The sequence below is a fragment of the Arachis hypogaea genome, chromosome 15, assembly GCF_003086295.3.
Source record: "Arachis hypogaea cultivar Tifrunner chromosome 15, arahy.Tifrunner.gnm2.J5K5, whole genome shotgun sequence".
Taxonomy (NCBI): domain Eukaryota; kingdom Viridiplantae; phylum Streptophyta; class Magnoliopsida; order Fabales; family Fabaceae; genus Arachis; species Arachis hypogaea.
In genome coordinates, this window is record NC_092050.1 from 135,339,617 (window position 1) to 135,363,340 (window position 23,724).

The 23,724-nt window shown below is 32.5% G+C and overlaps 2 protein-coding genes across 2 annotated transcripts; both read left to right on the forward strand.

Moving 5' to 3' along the window:
* Positions 1-2,582: 2,582 nt before the first annotated feature.
* LOC112750812 (protease Do-like 1, chloroplastic) lies at positions 2,583-8,673 on the forward strand. Its single transcript, XM_025799671.3, has 8 exons — positions 2,583-3,122; positions 3,265-3,387; positions 4,256-4,427; positions 4,854-4,891; positions 5,519-5,717; positions 5,852-6,004; positions 7,350-7,484; positions 8,399-8,673. Exons 1-8 carry the CDS (start codon positions 2,692-2,694, stop codon positions 8,474-8,476), a joined length of 1,329 nt encoding a protein of 442 aa, XP_025655456.1. The 5' UTR covers positions 2,583-2,691; the 3' UTR covers positions 8,477-8,673.
* A 1,090-nt stretch (positions 8,674-9,763) lies between these two features.
* Positions 9,764-13,932, forward strand: LOC112750813 (uncharacterized). Its single transcript, XM_025799672.3, has 4 exons — positions 9,764-10,059; positions 12,126-13,024; positions 13,105-13,257; positions 13,350-13,932. The coding sequence occupies exons 2-4, from the start codon at positions 12,308-12,310 to the stop codon at positions 13,383-13,385; spliced, it is 906 nt and encodes a 301-aa protein (XP_025655457.1). The 5' UTR covers positions 9,764-10,059; positions 12,126-12,307; the 3' UTR covers positions 13,386-13,932.
* The last annotated feature ends 9,792 nt before the right edge of the window (positions 13,933-23,724 follow it).

Below are 23,724 nucleotides of genomic sequence, written 5' to 3' on the forward strand. Positions count from 1 at the left end.
TGTGGAGAGAAGGGTCTTGGAATTGGTCTAAGTTGACTATTCTGCTTTTTCCAGATATCAAGCAGATTGTTAGCAATCTTAATTTTCATTTTTAAACTAGAAAAGATACCTGATGGAGATGGTGGCCAATAGCAACTAAAATGTATAGTGTTAGAAAAAATTATAGATGACTTGTAAGAAAAAAATTCAAGTGGGATGTTTGTACCAGTTGGTTGTGGTTATGGAATCTTACTATTTCTGAGAAGATTAAATTTACCATTTGGCTTAGGTTACAGAATGCTCTTTCCACTGAAGTTCTCTGTTACAATCGGCAGCTGTCTAACTCAAACATTTGTCAGAGTTGTAATGAGGCTCCAGAAACTATGGAGCATTGTTTGCGAGACTGTAAGAAATCCATTTTAATTTGGCAGATGTTGGATCATTCTTTAGTTGATTTAGTTGGTGGAGGGTCTCTTGTGTCTTGGCTGCATAAGGTTATGTCTGACAACGAAGCAATTCATAAGGCGGAACTATGGTGGGTGTGAAGAAGTATGTGTAATGACATTTTTAATGCTCAAAGTCTTTGGTCTGATTACAAGGTGGTACCGAATGTTAAAATCATGGCTAACTTTATAGGAATGCATGCTGAGAAGTCTTCTTTATTTTGATATTTAAATTATCAAATGTTTCGAAAATTTCATCAGGTAACTTTTTAAAAATTAATTATGATGTAGTCTAGTTTCTGATTTGCAAGTGGCTGATTTTTTATATATAATTAGAGATTTTAATAATTGTTGGGTGATGAGTTATTTGGGTAACATTTTATTTTTTGGTCTATTTTTAGATGTGAGTTATTCGTTGTTTGAAGAGAACTTATTCTAGTTTGGAAGTATGACATTAAATATATTGTCTGTAAAACTGACTATTTAGATATCTTGCATCTTTTGCATTATATTGTCTATGGTGACATGTCTGATATCTCTGATCTAATTTTTAAGATTAAAGAACTCCTAATCAGATTTTGGATCGTCCATTTTGAATGGGTTAGTCATGAAACGAACAAAACTGCAGATTAATTAGCGCGATATAGAGCTTTAATTAATCAAAATAGTGTCATTTGGGATTTTCCTAGTAAAGAGCTTGAGCAAATTATTTATTCTGAGTTAGCTTTGTTAATTTGCTTTGTTTTTTTTGTTTTGTTGATAGAGAAAAGAGAAAAGAGTTTCGCTAGAAAGCTAATAGGGTATTTATATAATGTATACAATGGGCTGCTTATTTAGCCCAATATGAGTTAAAAATAAAAATTATTCACAAAATAATAAATTTAAAAACTCTTATTCAGTTGCATTTGTTAAAAATTCAAACCAATCGAAAGAATTAGGAAAATTTTGATGCAACAGGTCTATAGAAGGGATTAATAATTTGGTTAATATATCCAAATTTGTTCCTTCTTGGCTAAAAGAGATTCCTATTACTCCAACCAACAAAGTAAATAATACTAATATAAATATAGAAAAAAGCATAGTATTGGTGGATTCATGAGGATAAAAAGGAGAAGGCTTTTTAGTATCAAAATGAGTAGTATCAATAAGAAGACGTGTTATGCTTTTGACATTTTGATTAATTCTACGGAAATATGCCCTCTTGTTAAAAAAAAGATATTATTTCACATCAAATTTTAAATTTTAAATTCTTCAATTTCAAATTTTAAAAAATTCAGTTAATTATTTCAAAAAAATAACCATCTGAAATCCTCCAATATTCTCTTTTTTTTCAACTGGCGGCCATCCCACCTTCATCAATAATCATCCCATTTCACCGTCGCTACGTGGCTTGCCACACGCCACTCACCCTTAAAAAAATAACCATCTACTTAAGGATAAAAATAATCATCTGCATACCTAATGAATTGAACATCTAACATATTATATATAACCAAACTCAATCCAATCAAAATAATCATCTACATAAAAATAAAATAACCATCCGTATACCTACTAAAATGACCATTCTAAATTGACCATTAAAATAGAAGAAGAAGATGAATAAACAGAAGAAACTATTATTGTGGTGAAACATAATTTTAAAGGACTCGTCATGACAAAAGCAGCACTGTTGTGAAGCATAGGGCTCAAATCATGAAAGAAGCTAACCATGCTTGGATCCAAAGAAGAAGAAGAGTATGGTGGCATCATCAGTGAGAAGAGGCTTGAAGGAATGGGAGAAAGCGAAACGGTTCAGAAGAGAGGCACGAAAACAGCGACAACAACATTAGGCTGAGCGTCGAAGGGCGAGGCACATCGGGCTGACCGACAGAGGTGAGGACGGTGTCGGTGAGAGGATGCGGCAGTCTTGGTATGGCCGACGAGGAATTCAGTGATACGAGATGAGATTCAGAGAAGATGGCGGTGAATTTTAGACGTATATTGAAAATTACGGTAAGATTAGAAATAACTGTATATAGTGTGAATAGATTTAAATACTAATATTAATTTTTAATTTTTAAATTTTAAAATTTAAAATTAAATAATTAATTAATGATTTAATTTTTAATTTTAATTTTACTTTTTTTTTAATTCATTGTACTGTGCACAATTAATATTGTTCCGATACTTTCTCAAAAGAAAAACATACCCCGGGAAGAACTTTAGAGTGAGTGAAGCCTCAAAAAGTCATCCAACGTAGCAAACACCAAAAAACAGAAGCACAGCAATGGCCACTTCCTGTTCACTCATCTCCACGTTCTTCCATTTTTCATCATCACTGTCTCGCTTCACAAACACCAAACCCCATTCTCATTCTTCTCCTTCTCTTCTTCACCTTCCCAGACCCCTCCGTCAACCCACCACCCTCTTCTTCCTTCGCCCTCAACAACCTTCTCCATCTCCCTCTTCAAAACCAACAACAACAACCCTTCTTCCAAAACTCTCCTTTTCTTCTTCTTCATGTACTTTTTTGGATTCCTGCTTCCTCTTCTGCACGTCGGTGGCGCTCTCTCTCACACTCTTCCTCACCGGTGCTGACTCAGCATCTGCTTTCGTTGTAACCACCCCAAGGAAGCTCCAATCTGATGAACTCGCCACCGTTCGCCTCTTCCAAGAGAACACTCCTTCTGTTGTCTACATCACCAACCTTGCTGTCAAGTAACTATTTTCTCTCCAAAGTTTCAATCTTCCTGCTTTTTCCTCTTTTGGGTCTTCATTGTTCGTTCTTGTAGGCTATTGTTTGTGAATGCAATTTGGCTTTTGTTTTTGTCTCTGAAGAATTAGTTCTTTGTTGTTTTAGGCAGGATGCATTTACCTTGGATGTGTTGGAGGTTCCGCAAGGTTCCGGTTCTGGATTTATTTGGGATAAGGATGGCCATGTTGTGACCAATTACCATGTTATCCGGGGTGCTTCTGATCTCAGGTTGGTTGGTTTTGCATCTTTGATACCTTTGTTTTCTTTTTTGGATCCAGCTTAGGTGTCTGATTTTTGGAGAATGTCTAGTTTGATTTATAATTAGTTAGAGAGTACTAGTAGTACCACACACAATTCAATGGATGACTATAAGGTGTTTTCATGTGTAAGTTGTATTTGACTTGTTCAAATGCCCATTCTCCCAATAATAAGTGTAAGCTCATGTTAAAATATTGATAAATCAATGGTATGGATAATGGATTTGCACATGACCTCCTCATGTGCGATTTGCAGAAGAGGAAGTGCTCTGCGCTCTGCATTACCGGCCAACAATTGTAAGGGTGATATTGGTAAAAATGAAACCACCAATCTCCCGCTATAGTGTTGGCAGGGTAATTGGAACCCCTATCCTTGCTGTGATACCTCTTGTTAGTATAGTTTCTCGCATAGTTACGGGCAAATGTGCAACTTTATTTCGTTTGGTTTCTTGTAACTTCGTCTTGCATTATGGTTGCACCCATTGCAAGCGTCGAAGTTGGGGCTTTAAGCCTGTTGAATACTAGGGCTGATGCTTGTTAAATGACACCAACAAAAATATTGCTATGAATAAGAGTAATACTCTAGAGTGTAATGGAATTTCTTCTTGTTTCGAGTCATTTGGTTCAATGATACAAAGTGATAATATTGTGTGTTGTTTTGCTCCTCCTTCAGCAGATGTGTGTGTTGGCATTGAGTTAGATATATTAGGCAATACTGGAATCTTTGTTTATGACCCCATTGAGTCAAGTGTTTAACAGTGAACACACATTCTGGGATGGTTTAAAATATGTCTAATGAATTGATTGCTCATGTTGAAAGAGCTGCTAGTTTTGTGCAGGGTCACTCTTGCTGACCAGTCAACTTATGATGCCAAAATTGTTGGATTTGACCAAGACAAGGATGTCGCTGTGTTGCGTGTTGAGGCACCTAAAGAAAAACTCAGGCCTATACCTATTGGGATTTCTGCTGACTTGCTCGTTGGTCAGAAAGTGTTTGCTATTGGGAACCCGGTGAGATCTTTTATACTGATTGATGGTGACTGAAACTATACACTAACCCTGAATGTTGCAATCTAAAGATATGGAAATCCTGGTTGAGTTTACTGTTATTTTTAGCTCAAAAAGGGGTTGAACTTTAGTTGATAATGAAGATTCAATCTTACTGCAGTCGTCTTTAATCTAACATGTAGTTTGTATAATCATCTATTCAGTTCATCAGCATTGCTTGCTAATGTTCACACATTTTTATCGATGCTAAAATTATGTTAAATAAGGTATTAGAGATCTGAGTTATAAATGCTTTAGAATTTTTACTTTGTAGTGCCTTCCAAACTGAATTATGTAGCTTTTAGATGTTCACAACTTGAATCCCATGTGCTTTAGTTATTGAATGTCAAGGCAATCAGCTATTAATGTATCTGACCTTGATTCTTGCAGTTTGGACTTGACCACACTCTTACAACTGGTGTCATCAGGTATGAATGCAGGAAATTGAATATTTTGATGCAAATTTCTTCTTTTTTAACCGTTACTTAGGAAATGATATTTTACTTGGATACTCACTTTCCTCTCCTCATGTAAGATTATACTCAAGCCTTTTATATTGGTGTCTGAAAATAGCAACAATTGTCCTGCCCATAATTTTACAAAACTTTTGTAACAAATTTCAAGATGCCATGTTCCATATTGTAAATTATCTGTTTGTCGATGTCTGTTTGCAGTTTATGCAAAGGCTATTAAATTAATAACAAATGAGATCCCATCGATTATACCAAAAATAAAAATATGACTGCATCCAATGTTAACCTGCTTCTATGATTGGTTAAAAGCTATATTAACTAAGAGAGAGTAGGATAGGGGGAAAATTAAGCTGAAGAGACATTTGTAATGCGATGAAACATTGCTAACACTATATGTTGAATTCTTTCACAAAGGGGAGAGATATAATCCATTTCCTGAATTAAAGATGCTATATTCTCTTCCACCATCATGTGTTAAATGTGATTTGTTTTCAAACATGCATATAATGATACTTCCTCAAATATTTCTCATGTTGCTTTTGTATTGATTGTTTTTTGCTGGTATATATACTTTCTCAATAGTGGACTTCGGCGAGAAATTAGTTCCGCTGCAACCGGCCGTCCAATTCAAGATGTTATACAGACAGATGCAGCTATTAATCCTGGTAACAGTGGAGGGCCACTGTTAGATAGTGCTGGAAATCTCATCGGTATAAATACAGCAATTTATTCCCCCTCCGGTGCTTCCTCTGGTGTTGGATTTTCTATTCCAGTGGACACTGTGAGTTATAACTCCGACCTTTCTTATGCTTTTCTCATCGAGGCAGCATCTGACGTTTGCCTAAAGTTGGAAACACTACTTTCTCTGTTGTATTCTCTAAAATATGTCATGAGATTCTTGTTTTACATATTTAGGTGAATGGAATTGTTGAACAATTGGTGAAGTTTGGGAAGGTTACAAGACCTATTTTAGGAATCAAGTTTGCGCCTGATCAGTCTGTGGAGCAGTTGGGAGTTAGTGGGGTGCTTGTCTTAGATGCTCCTGCCAATGGTCCAGCTGGGAAAGCAGTAAGTTTTTATTTGTGCGCCATCTTTGTAAAGGAAATTCATTAAGATGAAGAAAAGAAAATTATAAGAGTAAACACACTAACTTCTTTTGAGGTTAGGTGATATATATCGTAACATGACACTTCATTTCTAAAAGTATAAACTAATGTTTCCTGTATGCACTAGCTACCAAATTGTAATTTATAAACCAAATTACACCATAGTTAATGTAGTTATAGGTTGTAACTTGGGTCATCTCTTAGAAGGAAGGGTATATTGTAGTTGATTTGGTTTGAAATGGGGTTTTGGTTTCGTGCAATAAAATAAAGGGCAATTTTAAGCAAGATTGAGAAGCAATTCAAGTCAAAATAGAGGTAATTCAAGAATTGGAAACACTAGCACAAAGATCCTAAGAGTTGAATAGCCTATTCTCAATTTGGCATTTTATCAAGCAGGCATACATAAATCACCTTTCTACAATTGTAATCTCTTGAGTTTTAGTCTGGCCAAGAAGTAGCAATAAGCAACCAAGAATCAAAATCTCAATCCCTAGGAACTATAACCAATCCAACATACAAGATAATTGTATTAGCAATTCTCAATCAAGAACTATTACCCTTCACTATTCATCAAGCATTTGACAACTAATCAATTAATATACACTTAGCAAATCAATTCATTATGCATAGATATCCATAATCATGAATAATAACACACAATCAACTCACATGTCACATACTCATCAATTAACATAAACATATAGGTGGAAGTAAAGGAAGAGAGTGGAAAAATAGAATTATGCATTAAAGTGAAATGGGGTTCAAGACATCTCTATGAATCCCTTGGAAACCTCGAGTTAACATAACATGTTTAGCCCTCTATGCTCATCAAGTTACAAAGCTCATAATTAAGGCTATGAAATGTAGAAAATAAGGCTAGAAAATTAGTGTAATTACTATGGGAAATGGGAAACAAGAAATTCAGGTATGTAAGTGAGAAATCTAAGGAAAGTTAAAGAGGAAAACAATGGCAAATCTAAACCCTAAGGGAAAATCTAGAGAGAAGTGAGAGCTTCCCTCTCTATTACTATGAACTAAAACCAAAAAATGAGTTATGAAATGAATCAATGTGTCCACCCTTGCCTCCTCAGCCTTTTCCCCCTCTATTCAGCCATTTGGGGTCAAACAAAGGGCCCAAATCTCGAGTTCACGTGTTTCATTAAATCTCCACATGAAACTTTCTTTGCCTAGGCAAAGGTTTGTTGCCTAGATGACCCCTTCGAGTCAGGAAAGGTTGGTCATTTGGTTTTGTAATTGTGTCTTAGAGGAGTTCATCTAACAGGGCTATTCAAATTTATATTTTGCAGGGTTTGCAGTCAACAAAGCGCGATTCCTATGGTAGACTTATTTTAGGTGACATCATCACATCTGTGAATGGTAAGAAGGTGACCAATGGAAGTGATTTGTACCGAATTCTCGACCAGTGTAAAGTGGGTGATAAGGTATGGTGCACATTCCTTCCCTCTATTCTTCATTTCACCCTATACTGTGTCTCTTGTTCATTTTAATATTAAGGCCAAGGTATTCTAAAATTTCTTTTGAATCCTCAGATTTCCAACAAAGAAAAATAAAACTGTAGGAACAAAATCATATAATCATTTGATTTGCATGTAACTAGGCAAGGTAAAATATAGCTTCAAGCAACATGTTCTAGTGTTCTGTTCATTTGGACACTCAATCAAATGCAAACGTGCACCATTCTTGATATACATTATAGTTGTTTAGTCAAACACAATCAAGCTAGCATCTGATTTGTTTTTGTGCCATATAACTTTGTATTGTAAATTCTCTATCATGAGTTTGTCTTGATGAGGATGCAAAACTTAAATTTTGGAGGAGTGTTCCAAAACATTTATATTTTTTCTTAAGCTGTTTTGATGTGATGTGTTTCTGTCTAATCGCTCTGCACTAGAGATCAACATTTAGGGTCTATTTGGATTGACTATTAGGAGATTAAAATTATTTCATTAATCAACTATAAGGATAATTGACTTCCTCTTCATCAATAATTCGGAAGTTAATTCGATGTCTATATGTGAATTGTACAAAATGGTATGAAGGGATTTATTTATTTTATAATAAGATTTGTTACTTAAGCTTTGTTTCGTATAAATATCACAATCTATTATGAGTACAAACTTGATTTATAATAGAACGCAATGGTGTGGTTTGATTATGGTGTGGTTTGATTCATGTAACCGATTTCCTGATTTCTGAGTGGTGGCGTTGGTGATGTGATGGTGTTATATGTATACTAAACATTTAATAAGATTTTCCAAATAGCTTCTCTTTTTTGCTCTTTTTCTGCTTTTATATGGAAAAAGAATATGTAATTAATTTGATGATGATATTTCAGGTGATTGTGGAGGTGTTGCGAGGTGATCACAAGGAGAAGATCCCTGTGATTCTTGAGCCAAAGCCTGATGAGTCATGATACACAATTCATATTACATGTGTATATAACATTCATATGCCAACGAAGCTATTATTAGTTAATGCTTTTATTCTTAGGTTGTTTCTTGACCAGAGGTTTAAAATGTACATATGTACCATGGCACTAGCTTCTCACTATCCTTGTAACTTGTTTCTTTATTAAACTTTGTATTATAATTCGCCACGTTTATTTGTCCCTGATGACGGCCAAACAATGGTTTAGAATTTTAGCAATTCAAAAGCTAGAGTTCGTAATGAGTATAGGCTAAATCGGTGAATAACCCTCCATCAAAGTTTAGAAGGTTGTCATAAAAATTAAATCAATAACCGGGAGTTGAATTCTGAATTGTTCTCCCTTAGACAATTGAATGCATATAATCAGTCATGAAATTTGGGGATTTTGAATATGAATGCAAAAAGGTAAGATAACTAAAAATTAAAGAGCAATAATAATAAAATTGCAATAAGTAAAAGCAATAAACAAGTAAACAACTATCTAGTAAGCATGCAATTGACATGGCAACAATTAAGAGGTAACTGTACTAGAAAACAATGAAATTAAACTAAAAGAGGCTAAGAGAATAGAGTCAACGTAATTAAATACTTAAAAAGCCTTGGTTAGAGTTGAGAATTTAGGCTTTTTATCTTTGTTATTAACCACAGACATGATAATTATTAAGAATTATTCTCACTTCATCATCTTCTAACATTGGAAAGAAGTCAAGTAGACATAATTGGTCTCAATCCACAATTCCTAATCAACTTACCAATCAAATTTGGTAAAAGATTAGCGTTAGTGAAAACCAAATTAACTAATAACCCTAAATTACTAATCAATATCGGACATTGATAAGTCAAGGATCCGTAATTACTCAACTCCAAGCCAAAAATTTAAAAATCTACTTCATAACTAGAGTAAACATTTTATCGAACACTTGGTGAGCAATAAGAGAAAATATTATGAAATTGTGAAAATTAATCAAAATTAAATCTAATTACTACCAAATATCAACAATAGCAACTCAATTAATACATATAAAACATAAAAGAGTAATTAGCCATTTCTGACCATGAAAGATTGAGACGCTGACAATACTTACCATGACTAATTTAAATTAACTTTATAACCATGAAAGATTTGCTCCGTTTGACATTTCTAACCAAACGTCAATTTTTTAAATTTGCCGTTAGTAAGGCTTCCTACGTGGCTGTTTATTATCCAAGGTGTCATTATTTTATTTTAATTTAATAATAAAATAATATGTTACTAAACTAATCACCTAATCAGACATCAGAGTCTCTTGGAGTCTTGGTACCAAAAAGAAACACCAAGGATTTCGCGCGCAGATGCTCCAGTTCTTCATCAATGGTGATATCAACTCTCTTCTAACCCAGCGGACGTCGTCGCTCTTCATCGGCTTTCATCGTCTGTGAGCGTTGCAAGTGTACTCGCCGTCGTGGAGGTCCTCTGTGTTGTGCATTCAGAACTTGTACATTCCCGTCTCAGTCTTCGTTATCGCGTTAACGTGCTCTCGAAGTACTCGCCGTCGCATTCTCGTCATCATCCTCGTTGCTTGTGTTCTGGTTGGTGCCTGCTTCTACTCTTTCTTTTTTCCATTATTGTTTTCGGTTTTTAGGTTAGGGCAAATGCTGCCATTGCAGAATTCCCAATTTACTAATGATTTTCTTTGAAAATGTTACAAAGATTTTACTAATTAAGTTATTGATTGTTGGTGATTGCTGATTAAGTTGTTAATTTCAATACTTTATTCATTGTTAATTTAGTAATTTTTGTTTGTTGTTAATTCCTAATTTAAATGTTCTTGATTGATTGTTGTTAGTTTAAGAAGAAGCATTGCACTTTGTATTTCTCTATACATAATAGTGGCCGGTAAAATCTGAAGGTAGGGCAATTTTAGTTGGTTGGCATAGCTACCAATACAATGGGACTAAATTATTTTGAAATGTCTGGTTCCTAATGATCTTTATTAGAAGGGTAGAATCTTTAGTATTTGTGGTGTGATACAGTCAGGAGCAGGTGTATAATTTAGTTTTAGGCATCTTCACAAGACTCTAAAGAAAACATAGAAGGAAGGAAGGGGAACTAAACATGTGCACGAGAGAGAGTTATTGTTTAAAGAAAAAAATGTAGCAGACTATAGCACTATTACAGGGATGTGTTCAAAATGGGGAATATGATATATTTTTTTGGGTGATTCTATAATACAATGTGCTTCCTTCATTTATATGGTCAAAAGCATGAACTGATACAATGATTCTATAATACAATGTGCTTCCTTCGTCTATTTGCCTATCAGTTTTCTTTTAAGTTTAATATTTTGTTAATATATTGGATTGATTTGACTTCCTGAACTATTTATTACTTCATTTATAAGCTATCATATCATTTGAGGATTAAAATCCATTAAGGGATTGGTGGATTTTCAACTAATCTTCTGCCTTGCTGCACAAATAAATTATTAATCACATTTTCAAATATGCATGTTAGTATGTAACTTTGGGACTTATGTTCACATGAATATATTAACAGTTAACTTATATTGTTAACTTGAATATATTGATAATATAGCAGATTGTAATATATTTTGCATGTTAATTATTTTTATTTTATTTTATTTTATTTTAATTGAATATTTGGTTTAAAATTTTTAGCAATTAATCATGTTAATTCTAGTATGAATTTTAATATTGTGTCATATTTAGTTAGATGGCAGCAACAACTCATATAACTCTATTCATACATCACGATGAAAAGTTTGTAAGATATAGTGATGGAAATGTGAAATATGTTGGAGGTGATGTTAACGAAGTTAGAAGGGTTAACGTTGACACACTAAACAACTTCTTCATCAAGGGTCTCTTAAGGGATATTGGATATACTTTTGTGAATGAGTGCTATTGGCTGAAACCCGATAAGGAACTTAAAAATGGGTTGAAATTACTGAGAACCGACACTGATATAGTTGAGATGAGATTTTAAGGTGTAATCCTGGTTCGACTGTCATTATTGAGACAACGCCGATGCCTGATTCAGATAACCTTTTTAAGAGAATATATATTTGTCTTGATGCTTGCAAGAAGGGTTTCTTGGGTGGATGTCGACCATTTATCTGCTTGGATGGGACGTTTCTTAAAGGGTATTATGGGGGCAGTTGTTGGCAGCAATCGGGCAAGATGCTAACAATCACATCTACCCAATAGCGTATGCAATTGTTACTGCAGAAACAAAAGACATCTGGAAATGGTTTCTTCAGCTATTACGAGAGGATCTTGGTGATGGTAGGTCACATGGATTTAGTTTCATGAGTGATCAACAAAAGGTCACATGTGCATTTATTAGCTGTTGAGAGTGGTTATCCGATTTCAATAAATTTAGAATGAATTAATGATTTTCTAGCTCCTAAAGGTGTTGCGTTTTGTAACTATGATTAGCCTCTTTGGCATTAACATGATTATAATGAAGTGCTTTCTATTTATTAGAAAACATGTATGCATAAGATATTTATATGCTTTATAAGATTGTATGATTTTTTGGTGTTGTGTAGCTGCAACATATTTATATGATTGTATTGTATGTTGGTATTATAATGTATGGCTGTAACATATTTGAGTTGTGCTGGGTATTGTAGGGTCTTATTCCTGCTCTACAGGAAGTTATGCTAGGATCACATCATAGATTTTGTTCTAGGCATATATGGCAGAGTTTTGCTAAAAAATGGAATGGTCTTGACTTCAAAGGAGCATTGTTCAGCTGTGCAAAAGCCATGACGCCCCAGGAATTTGATGCTGCCATGGACAGAGAGTTAAGAGGATGAACCCTCACGCATGTGAATATCTTAGGCGAATTGAACCTTGTCAATGGAGTCGATCACATTTTAGCGAGTGGCCGAAGAGCGATAACATCACAAACAACAATGCCGAGGTTTTCAACGGTTGCATAAAAAAGATGAGGGGAAAGCCAATTATCACCATGCTAGAAGAGATTAGATGTTACATTATGCGCATCTTGGCCAGGAACAAGAAGGCACTGGTAGGGTATATGGGCAGGATTACTCCAGTTCAACAGAGTCGATTGGAAGTCGAAAAGAGGTATAGCAATCATTGGAGGCCTTTCCCAACGGGTGATTTAGCTGGTAACATATTTGAGGTTCAATGCTTGCCAATTAAGGTCAGCGTAGACTTGGGCAAGAAAACTTGTAGTTGCAGATTTTGGCAATTAAATGGTCTCCCCTGTCGACATGCTTGTGCTGCTCTAGCATATCAGAATAGAAGACCCGAGGAATATGCGAACAATTGGCTCACTATTGGAGCATACAACAAAACATATGAGTTCCTAGTTCAAGCTGTTCCTAGCAAGGAGTTTTGGGAAAAGCATGGGTATGCAAACATTTTGCCTCCAGCATACAAGAGGCCGAGTGGAAGACCAACAGTGAAGAGAAACAAAAGGAATGATGCACCAGAGCCACAACCAGATCCTCACAGAGTCAAGCGAAAATATGGACAAATAGTTTGCCAATATTGTCTTATTGTATGATTGTTTACAATTAATGTCATTTTGATACCATGTTATATTTGTATCCTCACTTGTTTAATTTCTTGCTTCTTTAGGCCGGACATAATAGTAGAACATGTCAAAAAAAGAAGGACGACATGGCTGCACCCAAAGAAGCAGGACCAGCAGCAGTCCCAGATGCAGCACCGACAGCAGTTCTAGATGCAGCACCGGCAGCACCAGCTGCACCTGTAACAGCGCCATCTATGGTGATTTCGACAATAAAATACTTATATCTGTTAATGTAATTATTTTCAGCATAGTTTTTAATTGTTAATGCAATTATTTCCTCTCTAAACAGGTGATACCAAACCCTGATCCACTTATTCCTCCTTAAGCCAACCAACCTCCAATTCAACTAGCACCTATAAGGCCACCACCAATAAGACCTTCAATGCAGAATATTTCTTCTGATAGCAAGAGGCCAGCCAAAAGGAAGAATACTAAGAGGCCTCCTCCAACTCTATTCAATAACATGAGACCTCCTTCAATAAGCAACCCCTCAAGTAGGCCTATTGTTAGCCAAGAAACCATGCATGGTGCTAGTGCTGGAACATCTACCAGATTCATGCAATTTATACTGACTCCAAGACTTGGAACACCAACAACTGGATTCTCTAGTGGCAGTAGTAATTCCACACCTAGTTAGGGCCTAAGATTGATTGGATTAAGAAACTTTTGTTGTAGTGTTTAGATATGCCTGTTACATAGACCATGTTCACTTCAATCTTTTTGGGAACTTAGTTATAGTATTTTGGTTTAGAGTTACATTGACCATGGTTTGTTTTGTTACTTAATTCTCATCAAACAACTATGATGAATTAGCATGAACTTATATGTCTACTATGTTAATGGGAGATGATTACATATTTGGCATTGTCCCACATTGATTTGGTACAAGAATTTTCATTTAGTAATTGTCACCATTCATATATATTGCTATGTGAAGGTTAAATTAGAGTTTGTGATTTGAAATATAAGCAGCTATGTCAAATTTCAAATATCTAAAGGTTATTTTTGTCAAATTTTCATTCATTCGGTTCACAAATTTTCATTAACTGTTAATTGTCACAACTTATAATTGTTATATCAAAGTTAAATCAGTGTTTGTGATATGAAATATAACCAATTATGTTAAATTTTGAACTTTTTTAGTGGTTATTTTTGTCAAATTCTCAATGTTTCGCGGTTAGATATGTCAATAAATATATAACTATTAGGTTACTTTTGTCAAAAAAAATTTTAACAAACCGGAAACTGGTTCAACGCCACATTCCCCTTCTCATTCCAATTCAATATCAACCCAGAAAAAGAATATAATCAAATCAAACCTCAATTCTACATTTTAAACGCGAGAAACATGATTGAAAGGAAGCACAACACAAGTCCTGTAACAATTGATAAAATTCATATCCTAATTTCTATAATATCTCTCTTAATCTTTCTTATCTTCATAACTACTTTCATAATAAACATAGAAGAAGCATGATAAACGCAATCTTGTCATAATCGCAGAAGAAGCATGATAAACGCAGAAGAAGAAGCATAATTGCTATCATAATAAATCCATATTCTACTTTCATAACTACATTCTCAACTTTTCATAGCTAGGGTTTCAGATTTTTGAATAACCCACACACTTATGAAGAAGAAGCACATAGGGTTATTATGGTAAAATTAGGCAGTAATGCCACGTTGGAAAGCCAAGTTGGAAGGATACTTGCCACGTAAGAAGCCTTACTAACGGCAAATTTAAAAAATTGACGTTTGGTTAGAAATGTCAAACGGAGCAAATCTTTCATGGTTATAAAGTTAATTTAAATTAGTCATCGTCAGTATTGTCAGCGCTTCAATCTTTCATGGTCAGAAATGGTTAATTACTCAACATAAAAACATCAACAAAATTCACAAACTAACAAAATAAGAAGTGACTTAAAATAGAGAAACAAATATTCAAATAACAAAACTAGATTTAATTAAGATCCAATTCAAGAACTAGAACAAAAATTGATTAAAGAATCCTAAAATCTAAAGAGAAGGAAGAGCTTCTCTCTCTAAAAACTATGAACCAAAAACTCCCCACACTCCAAATTGGTGATCCCGTTGTCGTCCATTCCCTTGGACTTTTTGCTTCTTTCTTTCCTTTAGAGTAGAGCTAAATTGGGCTCAAATGAGCCCAAAATTGTGGTTAGGTATTTTCATTAATGAGACATGCACTGCATGTTATGCATACGCATGAATTGAGAAAGATGCATACGCATGGGTACATATGGCAGTCAAATCTTCAAATCTTTAATTTTTCATGATTTCTTCACTTTTACATGTTTTTGCTCCATCTTCCAAGTCATTTTTGTTCTGTTAAACCTGAGATCACTCAACAAATACATTACGCATCGAATGGGATAACATTAAATTAAAATTGATAATTTACTGGTCCAAAAAGCATGTTTTTAACTCTTAAGTACAATTAAAAAAAAATTATAATATATATTCTTGGTGAATAAATACAATATAAGTTGATAAACTCCACGTTTTCTATCCAAAGAATTATCATAAAATTAGGTTTATCAGTCTCCCATACAAATACAGACTAATAAAAAAATTCTTTATTTACCAATTTAAATCGAAAAACAGAAAATTTATTAATTTGTGTATTTAATTTTATTTTCGTAGTCAAAGATTACAAAAATTATATTTGTATAATTTTTGGTGACTGCTAAAGGAAATTTTTTATTTTTGTATATACTGTCTGGCGAAAATGGATCAATGTTGCTCCTCAATGCACACTTTTAACATGGGTTGAACCTTCAAAAGCAAATTGATGCTTGAAGGGTTGTTGAGTTTTAAATTGATACTTGAAGGGTTGTTGGACTTCTAAACAAGGTTGTGAGAATCAAACGGTCAATAGATCAGTCAAGTGATTGATTTAATAATTCAGTAATTTAATCGGGTTCAATTGTTTTGATTAAATATGAAATAAAAATATTAAAAATTTAATATATATTTTTAAATATTTAAATTTAATAAATTTTAAATTAATAAAATAAAAAAATTTATAATTTCACATAATTAAAAATTTACAAATAACTTCAAATATTAAAATTTATAAAAAAAAAAATCAACTTATATACATTATATTAAATTATAAAAGTATTATATACACATAAAAATTAATTATTAAATTAATTATTGTATATTTATACATATATTTTTAATGTATGAATATATTTATATATAAATATATATAATTTAACTTATTTTTATTATGTTTTTTATATTTTAATATATAATTTATATAAATAATTAATTTAATAATTAATTAATTTTTAACTATATAAATATAAAATTATTTAACTATTTTTAGTTATTATTTTCACACACATGAAAACATGTTTTAGGGAGCAATTATTAATTATCTTTATGTAGAAGCCAAAATATTTTTACGCATACAAAAATATACGTGTCATTCAGCTTACCTTTATATAGAAGCCAAAATATTTTTACGCATATAGAAATATACGTGTCATTGAGTTGAAGGAGAATGAATCTAATGTGTGATCTTAAAGGAGACAATTTCTACATATTAGAACACATCAAATCTATCGGAGTTAAAATTGAAGGCTCTACATGTAATTAAAATTCTCATTAACTCACTTGATTAAATCATGATATTAACTACTAGGATTTGAAGAAAAAAATAATAAATACTTTTTTTAAATAAATAAATACTTTACTAAAATGAGACCAACAGTTGGACTACTACTCACATCACAAAAAAATTATAAAAAGTGAATATTTTATTTGTTGAAATAAATTAATTTTTATCTTTTAATATTTACCTTGTAATAATACCAGTTTATTGTATTTATTTCTATTAATAAAATTTTGTTATAAATATCTCTTGAAATAATTTCAAATTTTATAATTCATTTAAAAGTGATTACAATCACTTTAAATTTGTGTATTCATTAAGTACATTAGGGGTAGAAGTGAATCGAGTTAGACCAAACTCAAGCTCGACTCATAAAAATTAAGCTTGGTTCACGGCTTAACTCATTAACAATCGAGCCTATTTTGTAAACTCAAGTTTGGTTCAATGAAAGCTCACATTTGACTCAAATAATATATAATTTTACATATATTAATGTTCTAAATTATTTAAAATTTTATAGTCATTTTTTTTATATAATTTTGATGTAAGATATAAATAAAAAATTTGTAATTAATACATAGACAATATATAAGATTGATCTTTTTTAAATATTTTTTAATATATATAAGTTATAATTTATTGATATAGAATTATATATTATGTTTCTATTATTTGAGCCAGTTCGTGAGCCTCCGTTTTTCATAAATTCGGCCCAATCTTCATTTGGATGCTACCTAAAAATAACAAATTGCAATACAACTCAAAGTAGTATTGATTAAAGCCTAAAATATCTAATTTCTCTAGAAATTCAATAATTCACCATACAAATTAATAGAAAAAGATATGAATGATGCTCATGCATAATGAATCAAGTTTAATTTTCGTGAGTCGAGTTTGAACTTGGTGTAACTTGATTCATTTATAATCCTAATGTACTTAATGAATATACAAATTTGGTAGTAATTGTAATCACTTTTGAATGAATTACAAAATTTGAAATTATTTCAAGAGACATTTACAACAAAATTTTATTAATAGAAACAAATACAATAAACTGATATTATTACAAGGTAAATATTAAAAGATAAAAATAAATTTGTTTCAACAAATAGAATACTATGTTTTAATTTCATTTTTTATAATTTTTTCGTGATGTGCTAATGAATAGTAGTCCAACCGTTTGTCTCATTTTAATAAAGTATTTATTTATTTAAAAAAGTATTTATTTATTTTTTCTTCAAATGCTGGTAGCTAATATCATGATTTAGTCAAGTCGGTTAATGAGAATTTCAATTACATGTAGGACCTTCAGTTCCACCTCCTACAGACTCGATGGGTCCTAACATGCAGGAATTGTCTCCTTTAGGGTCACACATTAAGTTTATTCTTGTTTGACTGAATGACACGTATATTTCTATATGTATAAAAATATTTTGACTTCTATACAATAGAATCCATTTTACCAAAGATGAATTAACATGTGTTTTTCTTTTAAAGTGGTACATGAATAGATGCCAAACTTGCAGAATAGGGAGGGAACCCACTCCCCCATCTCTTTATGAAGACTAAAGTGCCTCTTTCCCTTCTTTCCTTCCTGTTCTTTCAGTGTACAACTCTAACTACAACAAATACATCATTCCCTTCTCTTCTTTTCATCTTCAAATATGAACACCCTCACACACCACTCTCAACATCCCCTCTTTCTCTTCTACCTTCCGCGATAAGATTTACCGCTCCATTAATGAAGGACAAACCACTGACACCCTACCCACTCACAACAACGTTGGAGAACCAACAACAACAATAACGCTTCACCATTATCGTCATCATTTTCTCCCGGAAGAAAAGAGTTTGGCGATGACGTCGAATAGGAAATGAGGGATGGTGGTTGGGTTCCAAGAAGGTTTAGGGTTGGGTTAGAGAGAGAGAGAGAGAGAGAGAGAGAGAGAGAGAGAGAGAGAGAGAGAGAGAGAGAGAGAGAGAGAGAGAGAGAGAGAGAGAGGATGAATTCAGTTTTTTTTCCTGAATACACCGTTTTGAGAGGTACTATCGAACCGATAATCCTTAAAAAAATTAGTCGGTTTCAACAATTCAACGGTTAACTGTTGGTTTGACCAACCCTTAAGTCGATTTTTTTATCAGAAGGTTTTTAGCATTAACCAAATAAAAAAGATGACTATTTTCGGTTAATTCAATTAACCGATCTGTACGGTTCGATTTTTAAAACTATACTTCTAAATATACCATTTTAGTAACAAAACGTTGTATTCATTAATGGAAAAACTGCTAACTTGATCAATATAGACATTTAACAAAGATAGAAATTAATTTGTACATTTTAAAAATTATCGAGTTAAAAATTTAGAGGAAAATTGGACAAATATACACATAAAAGATTACACAGTGAATAAAATTACCCACAAATAATTTAATAAATCAAGTGTACGCATGAATTCTATGCTCCGTTAATCACATCCATCATTCTATTAATAAAAATGTGTCTCCGTTAGTAGAACGGCACATATGTCACTTTTTTTCCACTCTAACACAATAAGTGAGGTGGTTATTTAGTGATTAGGTGGATATTTGATTAATATTTTTAAATTAAAATTAATATTAAGATTTTTTTTACCTTTATCCTCCCCCATCATTCTATAACCAAAAATTGGGAAAAAATTGTTGAATCCTAACGAAAAAGAAAGGGCTAGTTGGCTACAACTTAATGGAAGAAGAGTCTTATATCCTTTAATTGCACTAATGTTTCCGGTGGCTCTTCTTTATTACCGAAGAACAAGAAGTAGTTTGACTACAACAATAGAAAGTATTTATATGGGCTTGATGTAGTGATACTGGAGTCTAAAACGGAATGGAATCCTAGAAGATTATTTTTTTTATGTCCATTATAGGAGGAATGTCGTGGCATTGTGTTGCTTTTGTAATTTAGTTTTGTTCCATGATTTGTCTTTCTCCTCCGCTCTTTTTCCAAATTGTGCAGAGGGTTGAAGAAAGTTCATGGAAGAATTCATGTCCTCAAAAGGTAGAATTTATTGTTGATGCACTAAAGGAGGATGAAAATTAATGTGAAAAAATTACTATCCACAATTACGCGGATTAATGAAAAATTAAAATGCATTAGAAAAACAATACAAGGTATTTACTTAGGATTGAAAATTTATGCCTTGTTGTTTATGGTAATTAAAGGTTCTCTATTGCCTAGAGAATGAGAGTTGAATCTATGGTCTCTTTAAAACTTGTACTCTTTAACTTTAATTTGGGTTAATCTTAGTGTTGCTGTTGAATTTACAATGTTAATTATACAGGACACAAATTTATCTTGTCTTTTAATGATTACACAGAAACAGAGCAAACACTTTACTTTTGAGTGAATTGAGATGCTGTGACTTCTTCTGGATTAATTATGCAGAAGATAACTTCATTTTGTCTCTTATTGAATAAAACCAGAAATAAGACAGAGAAGAGAGAATGACACAACCATATATTTTGGTTCAACTACCATGTGCAATGTGGCCAACATCTAGTCTCCACCACAACCGTGGTAGAATTTCTACTATCTTTCACAAAGATTACAATCATCAATTTTTTAGGATTCTACCCGATTCTATCTGGGACAAACTAAACTTCTACCCAAGCTTGATTTGGCTAGATTCACTCCGTAGACTCAACCACTAAATGCTCACCCAACTTAGTAAAGAAATCCCCTCAAGATCATGAATACAACACAAAAATACAAACAAAAGAGTTTGAAATAATTTTATGGCTTTTCTCCATAAATACTCTCTTTGCCTTTTTTCATTGATAAGAACAAAGAAAGATAAAAAATGAAGAACAAAATTTTCATTGTAAAGCTATGAAGGAGAAAAAGGGATAACTTGAAAGTTATGAAGACTCAAACAGTGTGCTCACTCTGCTTATTTCAATTTCTGGCTATTTACCCTTTTTAAAGAAGAGTAAAGTTTCCAAAATTTGAATTTGGTTAAACATATTTGACTTGTTCTTCTTTTCCAAAATTCAAATCAGAGACGCAGAGGAGAAATAAGATAGCAGCAGTGATTAGAGTTGACATGCATCCTTACCTTACTTCTTCTCTTTCTTCCTTTTTTTTTTTGGCTTTAAGAATCTGAACCATTCATCCATTCTTTGACTCCAAATTTTGTTTTTAACCTTTGATTTGTAGCAGTGATACACAACTTTCATTTTTTTCATCTTATCCGAATAGTGCATGCAGGAGGAAGGCAGCTTCAACAAGCTACAATGGAAGTACAATTATAAAAATGTTATTATGATTTTCTTCTGATTCAATCTTTAATTTGATTTTTTCTTTTTGCACTAGCTTCTGGTATTCTTCTTCTTTCCTCTTTGTTGTTTGAACTCGGTAATTACCTTTTTTTTTTCTTTTGATTGAACCCTGAGCTCTGCAACATTTTTTGCATGTGAAAGTTCTCTTTCTTCCTTAATATAAAGTTAGTCACGTGGGTCACAAATTGAAGAAATATGTGAGTGTTTGATCATTTGTTTATGGGACAGAGAGAAGAAAAGTGTGACTTTTCTCCTTGCTTTGTGATCATCAACAATTGTCATGGGCCACATGAGAATGAAATATTTGCTTTTGGTTTTGGGCCTGTTGCATAATAACCTAATGAATTACACACACTATTAAGCTTGTTTTTAGTATTTTATTTTTCTGCACAATAAACACACACATCACAAATATTTTTAGACTTTCAACCCAAGATTATACCGTTAGTTATCATCAAATTATTGTTTTTGTTTTCTTAAACTGAATCGTAATTATTCAACAATGAAGTTTGGATTATAATGCCTTTGTAAGGCTATTCTTTTTTGTTAGGATTCTACAATTTTTTCAATTTCTTATTATGAAAGGAAGAAGGAAGGATGAAAGTAAAAAAATATTCTTAATATCAATTTTAATTTAAAAATAATAATTGAATATCTCCCTAATTACTAAATAATTACATCACTTATTGTATAGTGTTAGGGTAGAAAAAAATGCGACATTTGTGCAATTCTAACGAAGGCACATTTTTATTGACGAAATGATTGATGTGACCAATGGAATATAAAATTTATGTGTATACTTGAGTCGTTAAATGATTTGTGCGTAATTTTATACGTATAAAATACAAAAAATTTCATGAGATTTAGGGGTGTTCAAATTTAAATCGGTAAAAAAATTGCGAACTGTATCGATTCAAACCGAAAATCAAAACAAACCGCTCAATTTTAAATATTTTTTAAATTTTGGATCAGTTTTATTGTGATTTGGTTTGATTTGGAGTTTCACTCTGCACACCCGAACCGAACATCATAATAATAATAATAATAATAATAATAATAATAATAATAATAATAAGACCCTTAGCACTTAGCAGCGCCTCAGACACACTCCAGTCCCCACAAACACAAACCATAACCTAAAAAAAACACCTCTCTCATATTCGTATCTCACTCACTCTCACCGTCACACGCCGTCCGCCGCCTCCTTTTCTCAATGATATCGTTTGCCACCTCCTCTTCTCGGTGACGCTGCTGCCACGTCCTCCTCTTCTCGGTATGTTTTTACTTGTTTTTGTTTAATTTTGTGTTGTTCTGGAGGGATTTGTGTTTATTTTTGTTAAACTTTGTGTTAAATTTTGTGTTGTTCTTGTTATTTTTGACAATCTGTTCTTGTTGATTAAAATTTATTAAATTTTGTGTTAAATTAAGTATTTTATTCTTGTTGATCAAATTCTATTTTTTGCAGATTTTACATTTGTTCAGATGATATTCTAGCTATATTTGTGTCAACAATTGCTTCTGATTCCGCCTTTAGCACTGGAGGTAGAGTGCTTAATCAATATAGAAGCTCTTTTACTTCAAAAACTGTTAAAGCTTTGATTTGTGTACAAAATTAGTTTCGAGCCAATTCATTGCCAATTCATCTCGAGGAGTCTTTTGAAGAATTTGAAAAACTTGAGAAAGGTAATGTTCTTTATTATTATGTTTTATTTTATCTACGTATATTGATTAACTTTACTATTTGATGATATGTTTAAGTCACTAATATTTATTTTATTATATCTTATTGTAGAACTTCAGCCAATTCCTCAACTAATAGATGAAGAAGACTCTGGTGATGAATCTGATTAGGGATTAGTACTTCACCTCTTAGTTTGGAGTTTTTTATGTTATGTTTTTACTAAGACTTGTTATGTTATTTAATTTTGTGTTATTGAGACTTATTTTTATATTGAAGAAATTGTTTTTTAATCAAGATTTGTTGAATTTGTTGGATTGTTGGACAAGTTGTTTTATAATGTTTATGGGATTTACGTTTTATTATTATGTTGGATTGTTAGACAGAATACTTTATGATGTTTATGGAATTATTAGTACTTTAGTAGTGTGTATTTATACTATGTCAGGTAGCATTAATTTTGTAAACTAAGTTATTATTTTTATTTAAAAAATTACAAATCCAAACCGATCCAAATCGTTTGTAATCGGATCGGATCGGATATGATTTTTTAAAAAAGTTCATCCAATTCAAGTCGCACCGTACATAAAATAAGTATTTGAATCAGATGACTTTTTTCCTTAACCGAACTAAACCGCATTGTGAACACCCTGATGGACTAGTCTTACTAATTGTTCTATTACTTGGTGTTAGCACAGAGTATTTATTATTATTCCATCATAATTATGACTGTTTGATGAGTCAATTATTAGATACCTTTTATTGTAGAGTCTGTTAAGTCGTGATGTGAGTTTTAAAAGTGAGTCTTTTAGATGATGAGTCAAATTGGTATAACATTTTCCTACTCTTACTTAGTAGTGAATGTTGGAGACATCCACGAATTTTACTTTAAAAGAAAAACAAAAGTGTCAGCACAAATCAGCTGAACAATGTATAAGAACATCTACTAAAACTACTGTGGCTTTGTAATGTGTTCTAATTCTCAAGATTATTGCTGTTAATAGGTTATCTCAAAGCTTGTCCTCTTTT

Bases quoted from the DNA above. Each gene is read 5' to 3' on its own strand.
- LOC112750813 (XM_025799672.3), top strand. From the start codon at position 12,308: ATGAACCCTCACGCATGTGAATATCTTAGGCGAATTGAACCTTGTCAA. The intron at 13,025-13,104 runs GTATGATTGTTT...TTGCTTCTTTAG, and splicing joins TTTGCCAATATTGTCTTATT to GCCGGACATAATAGTAGAAC. The intron at 13,258-13,349 runs GTGATTTCGACA...CTCTCTAAACAG, and splicing joins CTGTAACAGCGCCATCTATG to GTGATACCAAACCCTGATCC.
- LOC112750812 (XM_025799671.3), top strand. From the start codon at position 2,692: ATGGCCACTTCCTGTTCACTCATCTCCACGTTCTTCCATTTTTCATCA. The intron at 3,388-4,255 runs GTTGGTTGGTTT...AGTTTTGTGCAG, and splicing joins CGGGGTGCTTCTGATCTCAG to GGTCACTCTTGCTGACCAGT. The intron at 4,428-4,853 runs GTGAGATCTTTT...TGATTCTTGCAG, and splicing joins TGTTTGCTATTGGGAACCCG to TTTGGACTTGACCACACTCT.